The 8,210-nt window shown below is 33.5% G+C and overlaps 1 protein-coding gene across 1 annotated transcript; it reads right to left on the bottom strand.

Annotated features, from left to right (window-relative positions):
* Window positions 1-2,799: 2,799 nt before the first annotated feature.
* Window positions 2,800-7,787, bottom strand: LOC133860386 (protein HOTHEAD-like). The gene is made up of 5 exons (XM_062296006.1): window positions 7,706-7,787; window positions 6,730-7,374; window positions 5,850-6,247; window positions 4,331-4,863; window positions 2,800-2,851 (listed from the first exon to the last, which is right to left on the bottom strand). The coding sequence occupies exons 1-5, from the start codon at window positions 7,785-7,787 to the stop codon at window positions 2,800-2,802; spliced, it is 1,710 nt and encodes a 569-aa protein (XP_062151990.1).
* Between the last annotated feature and the right edge of the window lie 423 nt (window positions 7,788-8,210).

Below are 8,210 nucleotides of genomic sequence, written 5' to 3'. Positions count from 1 at the left end.
TACATAAGCGATATACATATCGTCTCACTCTATATGTGTGTTTACGGGGTGTTTATGTAAAACAAAAGAAGAGATGTCTTAAATTAAGTATAAGAATTTGGGTTAAATATAAAAAAAAGTCCTATGAACTAACAATCGATTTTAGAATAATCTCCTGAATTTTCAAGTATGGTAAAGTGACCCATCAAACTACCACCGTGTTCCAAAAAGGCTAATTTTTTTATTATACCCTTATCGTCTAAAAAAAAAAAAAATAATAAAAAAAAAAAAAAAATCTAAAAAGTTACAAAAATTAAAATACTATAGTATAAACTGTAACAACCATTAAAAAAGCGGTAGCCACATCTGCGCTATCACCTCCAAAATGACTAGTCAATTTGGAGTTTCTTTATAATCCCTTATAAAGTCTAGTTTCATTTAGTAATTAAGCAATGTGAGATTTAACACTCATGACTATCTTTATAAACCACCCACTTTATGTGGGATACTCATCATCTTTCCAATGTGGTACAGAGGTGTTACATAAAGTAACAACAAAATAAACTAAGCACAATCTATAAGGTCCAAGAAAAATAATACCTTTGAGTATGGACTCTTTTTCCTAGCAAAATTATTCCCTGAAGCCCTAATAACAATAATGATAATTAAGAGTCTAGCCAAAACTTTGCTACAATCATAAATAATTAAACATGCCCAAACAAATATTGTGAACTCAAATGACTGTAAAACAACCAGTCAAAAAAACATAATAACTCAAATGTTGATTTCTAAGAATCAACTTACCGACGAAAGAAATTCGCCAAGAAGTTTTCACACAACCTCAACTTTGAACTCCTTCTCAGCTTGTCCCCTACAGGATACCAAATATCTAATTCATCAATATTTTAAGCCCCAAATTCTAATACAACACCAAATTCCACCACTCATGTATCCCAAAAACAGAAAGTGCATTCTAAATGCAGTAAATAGATGAAGTCACGAGGGTAGCAAGAAAGCATGCACCTATTATTGAGGACATATATTCTATTTTATGATTTACTATTATCCTTGATGAATTGAGTGCATGTTATTTCAAAATTATGCTAAGGTCAAGCTTGTTGATGGAAATGCACATCAGAAAAATACACTTTATTAAGAAGGCTTATTTGCATGCCTTTTTTCTTAATAACAAACCTCACCAGACTTGTGATATTGCTAGTCGGCGGAGGATAGAGTACTTGCAGATATACACGCTTGACGGCTCTCTATAACATAGCTGATAGTATTTGATAACGGCAAAAAAAAAAAAAAAAAAAAAAAAACACGAACAACCTTTGATCTTCCAAGCTTTGATTTTTCATCAAAATGGATCTAGAAAGATCCACAGATTTCATCAAGTCATTGAAGCAAGTGCAACACAATTTGACTCTTCCTGCATAGGGCTTGGAAATTGTGAATAAAACTAGTACATTTTATTCATTAGAAAAACTCTCTTAGCCAAGTTCGATCAGCAAATTCATTTTGGGTTCTTCAAAACAAGTAAAAATAAATAAAAATGAAAATGAAAACCCAGTTTTTAATTCGTCTATTTTTTGTTGTTTTCGGTTTTCTGCTTTCACACGAGCTATAAAGAACTGCAATTCTAATTTTCCATGACTTAGTTCAATTTATTTAATCTGGATATGATGTTTCGGCGTAAAAAATATTTTCCGTATTTTTTTGTGTTTGGTTGTTATGTTCTTGTGCGACTGAACGTGTAACCGGTTTATGAACTGGAAAATTACCAGGATCGTTCTTCCTTAGCTTCCCTATTTTGGGAGAAGATACTGGAAAAATAACACTAGCGGTAGGATTTTCGAGGAATCCTAAACCTCCTTGGTTGAGCAATTAGAAGTGCTCGGAACTCACAAGCATAAAGTTTAAATAATTTCTTTGTTAATTTTATTCCATAGAAATGCAACTTATTTAAAGAAAAAGAATACAATGGAGTTTCACTTGGAACAGGACTACTAAGACTCTTGGGTAGTATAGACCCGTGACTTACATGCAGATAAAAATAGAAAAGAGATAGAGATATACTACTAACAAAGATAGAGATAAACTACTTAACAAAGATAGAGATAAACTACTAACAAACTAGATAGAGATAAACTACTAACAACCCACATAGATAGAGATAAACTACTATTGCATTGCAACTCTAACCCAGCTTCTATTATTCCATACGTAACATTGGTGCGACCGAAAATAATAATCAAACCGAAAATATTTTCAGTTTAACCAAAAAAGCTTCTTTAGTCTCAGAAAATGATTTCAATTTTTAAATTCGATCAACAAATAAATTTTCTAATTTAAATTTCTCATTCTCAGTTTCGGAAGATGATTTCAATTTTTAAATTCTGTAAATAATTTTTCAAATTTAAATTTTTCATTCTCAAACAACTGGAACATCATGGATTGCCAAATCACTTTGTAAATGACTGTGTATGAAAAATTGTAATACCCAAAAGATTTTCCTAATTAAATATATTAAACTGGTAACCCTTGGACAGCAATACGCCAATATTAATCTTTTGTCTCATTACCAGGCTTGACTCAGTAGTACTGGAGCTACCAAAAACATGAACCCAGCCGTCTGCAAAGTTTTTCTTATTCAAAACGACGTCGACGACTCGACAATATATATATATAGTAACTCAGCAGTTATATATCTAATATAATTAAATACAGTACCATAAAAGGCCCCAGAGAGATGCATATATAACAGCAATGACAATAAATGACAATATATTCTTGAAAAGCAAAGCATCAAATTAGCTTCTACTTCCTTCCATGGGAATACCTTTCGAGCAAAATCTTCTCTCCCATATACCTGCAACCAAAGGCAAAAATGTTCAGGTTTCACGGCAGTGAAAATGATGAGATTAATGCTACGTTTGTTTGGACATAAAATATTTTTTTAAAAAAAATTAATTTTTCTATTTCTTAGTGTTTAGTACGATGACACATAGTGGTCAAATTGAAAACATTTTCCGTTAACCAAAAAACCGTCTTTATTGTCTGTAAAGTGGTTTATCTATTTTTAAAATTATAAACTATTTTTCGAGTTTGAGCTTCTACTTTCAAAATGCTGAAACTCCCCCGGTTCTCCGCCAAACCTTAAATTTTTAGGTTAATTTTTTAAAAATTATTGTTTATATTAATATTTGAGAAAACTTCACTTATAACCACTGACCTTTCATCACTTTTGCAATTAAATACTCAAACTTTAAAATTGTCAATTTATAGTATCTATCTTATCTTTCAATTTTTTTTCAATTCTGACCCTCAGTTAGAATTTTTGGTTAAATCTTGTCAAAATTTCCAAAATACCCTCATTTTTTTAAGAAAAAAATTACAAAAATTTAACTGTTGGTCAAAATTTAACAGAATTTATAAAAATACCAATTCCTGAATCTTTGAAAAATTTATAATTTTTTTTTTTCTAAAAAAAATAGGGATATTTTGAGAATTTTGATTGCATTTAACGGAAAATTCTAACGGATGGTTGAAATTGTAAAAAATTGAAAGATAGATACCCTAAATTGACACTTTTTAAAGTTTGAGTACTTAGTTGCAAAAATGATGAAAGATTAAGGGTTATAAGTTAAGTTTTCCCTTAATATTTTGAAGTTGTGAATATAAAAAATTAATATTTATAGGTTAATATGATTGAATAAAAATATAAATGAATAACTTCACAAAAGGGTATCAAATTATACACCATTTTTGAAATAAGTGTATTGAACTAGCAAACGTCTCAAACTGGGATATCCACATTTTTAAATGTCTCACTTAAAGGTACTCTGTTAGGATTTTCTGTTAAATCCTGCAAAAATTTTCAAAATACCTATGTTTAATTTTTTTTACAAAAAAAAAAAAAAAGAAAAGAAAAAGAAATTATAAATTTTTTCAAAGATTTAGGCATAAGTATTTTTATAAATTCCTTTAAATTCTGGCCAACACCGAAATCCTAGCATTTTTTTTCTTCTTTTTTTTTTCCTAAAAAAATAGTGGTATTTTGGGTACACCGTTAGGATTTAACAACAAATTCTAACAAAGTACCCTTAAGTGAGATGTTTGGAAATGCGGATACTTCAATTTGAGACTTTTGCTAGTTCAATGACCTTATTCCAAAACGGTATATAATTCAATACCCTTTTGTGAAGTTATTCTAAATATAAAAAATATTTGTAATTTTTCATACATACCAAACACCGAAAAATGTTGTTAAAAATATTTTCAGACGAAAAACAGTTTAGACTGAAATTAAAAACATCCATGCACGGCAAATAACAAAGGTTGAATATACCTCCCGAGCATCATAACAGTAGCTTGAGGATTAGTCCCAGGTGAGCCTAAAAATGTTGAACCATCAATAACCCTCAGCGCTTCCACACCAACAACCTTATAATCATGATCGACAACCGAACCAACTTGGCAGCCTCCATGATAATGCCAGATGGTCATGACAGTGTCAAAACAGAATTGTTCCAGGGAAGTTGCAGCGGTAGCATGTCGCCGCCTCAAGTTCACCGGTAAACTCACCATCAAGTTTATTAGTGCTTGCACCGGCATGCTTCCATAACGGAACTTTGAGAAGGCATCGGAGTTTATAACATCTATAACGGTGTTCATGCCTTGAACGCACCTCTCTAGGTCTTCTGGTTCCTTGAAGTAGTTGAAGGTGACTGCCGGATTGTCGTCGGGATTTGTGCTGCGGAGGTCGAGATGGCCTGTTGAGAGAGGACCCTTGACTTTTTCGAGTATAACTCCGCCTCTAAGAGTACCATTGGCAACAGCATTTATGGCTTCGGCAGCTTTATTCATTGCTTCCTGGTCAGCCTGCAAGTTTAAGCAAAGTGGCAGTGTTAATTTCCATAAATTCATCAAGCGTGATTAACGTAATTATATTATCATAACTTCAAGGATGAGAGAAAGAACAATAGGAAGAAATGAATCATTTTTCTAATTTGTTAACGATGTTTAGGAAAAAAAAAAAAAGAAAGAAATAATTGCAAGGAACCAGTTAAGTATTTGATCAGAATTTAACGGAATTTGTAATAATACACGTGATTGAATCTTTTTAAAAAATTTATATACATTTTTTTATAATGAAAAAAAAAAACATAAATATTTTGAGAATTTTGACAAGTTTTAATGAAAAATCCTAATGGAGTGATGAAACTAAAAATGATTGAAAGATGGATACACTAAATTGACACTTTTTAAAATTTAAGGTTATGATTGCAAAAGTGATGAAAGATCAAGGGTTGTAAATGAAATTTTTTCTAATTTTTAAAATCAGAACATATCTTGTAAGAAAATTCACATCATATATATATAGAAGTGGCTCAATCTTTTGGATTTTCAGGATCAAATTTTCAATTTTCTGGCATTTAATTTGTTTATGAACAATTTGTTTTTAATTTATTTAAAGACCAAAAAAAAAATTAAATTAAATTAAATTAGGGCTACATATCCTTTTAGTCCCACAATTTCAACCTAAAATCTAATCGGCCTGATTAAATTTTCAGACAAAGTTCTCTTTCAAACTGAATTGGAAGAATCTTAAAATGCGAATGTCAGTTCAGAAGTACTAGAAAGTTAGGGATAATTGAGGATACCCAACAATTACATGTCTGAATTGTTAACAATTTAAACAGATAATGTGAAAGACTATTTAAAATCCAGCTGCCCAAAAAAGTTTTGGGTTGCCAACTCACTCATCTGAACAAGTGGATTCTATATAAGGTCTCTTACATTACCGGTCCAAACTACTGACAATTCCTACAAAAAATTGTCGTGAATCCCAATATGAAAGTTGAAACCTGATTCACGAGCAACCCAGACTCTAGAGAGAGCCTTTGAGCCCAAGAATAAGCGAAGCTCATTCCACTGGCTGCCTCGATGTAGCTACCAAACCTAGTGATGCCCACAGCTTGAATAAGAGACACCTCAACTTGAACTGGAGAGGGAACGAAGAGAGCATTCATTGGATTATCAGCCATCCCTTTGCCCACCATTGGCTGCTCCACCACCAACTTGATTCCGTGGGTCCGAAGCTGCTCAGCTGGCCCAATACCGCTCAACATCAACAGATGTGGGCTTCCAAGTGCACCAGCTGATAAGATTATCTCATTCATGGAGTTCTTCGTTAGGTATGCTCTGTGCTCCACTCCCAACACATCTTTGAAAATCACACCATTGGCTCTCGGTCTTGCTGTTCCTATATATATATATATATCAACAATATCATCAAAATAAGTAAGACACGCTAATCTTACAATATAGTTTATTAACAACTTAAAATCCTTCCAGCCAATTGCTGACTTGAAGAACACTAGTGGTGCATGCTTTTGCTGGGAAGGATTTTAAGTACTATGGGTCTCTCTTATAAATCATTCGCTTCTATATATTCAGCTCTAGTGTCATTTCTCCCCTTACCCAATTTCTTTGGTATTGCATAGAAAAAAAAAAAATAATAATAAATTAATTAAAAAAAAAAAAAAAAAAAAGTGAGAAATTGATGAGTTTATAAGCATCACGAGTTTGCTTCTAATCAACAATATCTTGGATCGGATATCTTTGTGGGTCTCGCTTATAAATTATTCTCTCTTATTTCAGCTCTAATGTTATTTCTCTCCTTACCCAATTGCCTTGCATTGCATAAGAAAAAAACAAAAAAAAAAACTTCAAATTAATCCTTACCATTATTATACGTAAACAAAATCTTGTGCGCAGTTGCATGCAAATACACAATAATCCTTCTTGGATCCGCATACTGAAGCAAATCTGCAGCGGTGTGCCTGTGACTGTCCGCATCAAAAATTGTACCTCCAACTTTAGTCCCATACACATGATCATACGTAAAACCATTATTGGGTGACACCCCTACCTCCAGCAACCCATCTCTCACCGCCGATTGCCACTCCAACATCAGCGGCCTGAACGCTATCAATTTTTCTGCCCATTCATAAGATTGGTTAACCAATGTCTCATTCCAACCAGCTTCCTTTACGTAGCCGGGGCTAGCACGCGTGTAGAACCCGGCATTCAAGGCTGTTCCGCCCCCTAAGACGCGTGCTCGGGCGTTGTATACTCCGTCTTGGGAGATAAACTGTTGGGCAGGGGACGTGGGAGAGGTGTCCGCAAGAGTTGCAGCGAAGTTGCCCATGTTGGTTATGTCCGGGTTGTTGTAGGGGGAGCCTCCTCTTTCGAGGACTAAAACCCTTGCTCCTTGTGACAGAGTTGCTGCTAGTGGACAGCCAGATGTCCCTCCGCCGATGATTATATAGTCGTAACGTAGTATTGCCGGAGCGGAAGTTGCCTCTTTGACAAAAGTGTAGTATGGAGCTGCATGTAGAGAGAAAGCAGAGATGAGATCAATGAAAATACTGCAATATGATCAAGTGTAGCACTATGGAAAATATGACATGTGATGGCAAGAACATCTTGCATTAGAATATATGATCAAATTGGTTTCAATGTCATTTGATCAAATTTTCTTTGTCTATGTGACGGTGCAAGAGTGAGGGTTTTGGGTATGTTTGTTAAATGTGTTTGGAAATTTTTTAAAGAAAGAGAGTTCAAAAATTAATATATAGTAGGATATATGAAAGAGAAAGAAAAGATAGTGGAATCCGAGAAAGAAGAAGACTGATGAAGACCGTTAGAGCTTATGTACCTTTTTCTGCGTGAGCAAAGCTATGAAATATGAAAACTCCAGCAAGAATGGCCCCAATAAGCCTGCACCTTCGCGAGCCCATATTATAAACTAGGATTCACTTTCCAGCAACGCTAGAGAAATTTCTGAAACCCTCTTGACAGAACCAAAAACCAAGCAACTCTTATATCAAAAAGTATAAATTACTCTCATTTCAAAACTAAGTCGCCTAGTTTGCCTTCTTGTAGACATAGATTTGTAGGTGAACAACATTAAAACATGAAGATTCGATGTCCTTGAACCATGTTGAAATGCATATGATGTTTGAAACCAACTAGTTATTCAGTTCTCTGAACAACTCTCCCTTTATCAGAAGAAAAACTCATTCACTCATACTTCCGATTGTCTTTGTCAAGGAAAGCACAACAAGAGCAATATCTAGAATTAATGTTGAATTATATAATTAATATTGATTCTTTGCCTTCAATTGAAATCGTATTAATTACAAGATGGGCAATTATAACTG

This window comes from Alnus glutinosa, chromosome 2 (genome assembly GCF_958979055.1).
Source record: "Alnus glutinosa chromosome 2, dhAlnGlut1.1, whole genome shotgun sequence".
In the NCBI taxonomy this organism is placed as follows: domain Eukaryota; kingdom Viridiplantae; phylum Streptophyta; class Magnoliopsida; order Fagales; family Betulaceae; genus Alnus; species Alnus glutinosa.
The sequence above is the reverse complement of the archived record's forward strand: the minus strand, read 5'-3'. Positions and strand labels throughout refer to the sequence as shown.

Bases quoted from the DNA above. Each gene is read 5' to 3' on its own strand.
- LOC133860386 (XM_062296006.1), bottom strand. From the start codon at position 7,787: ATGGGCTCGCGAAGGTGCAGGCTTATTGGGGCCATTCTTGCTGGAGTT. The intron at 7,375-7,705 runs GTACATAAGCTC...CTCTACATGCAG, and splicing joins CTTTGCTCACGCAGAAAAAG to CTCCATACTACACTTTTGTC. The intron at 6,248-6,729 runs GTAAGGATTAAT...ATATATATATAG, and splicing joins TTTGTTTACGTATAATAATG to GAACAGCAAGACCGAGAGCC.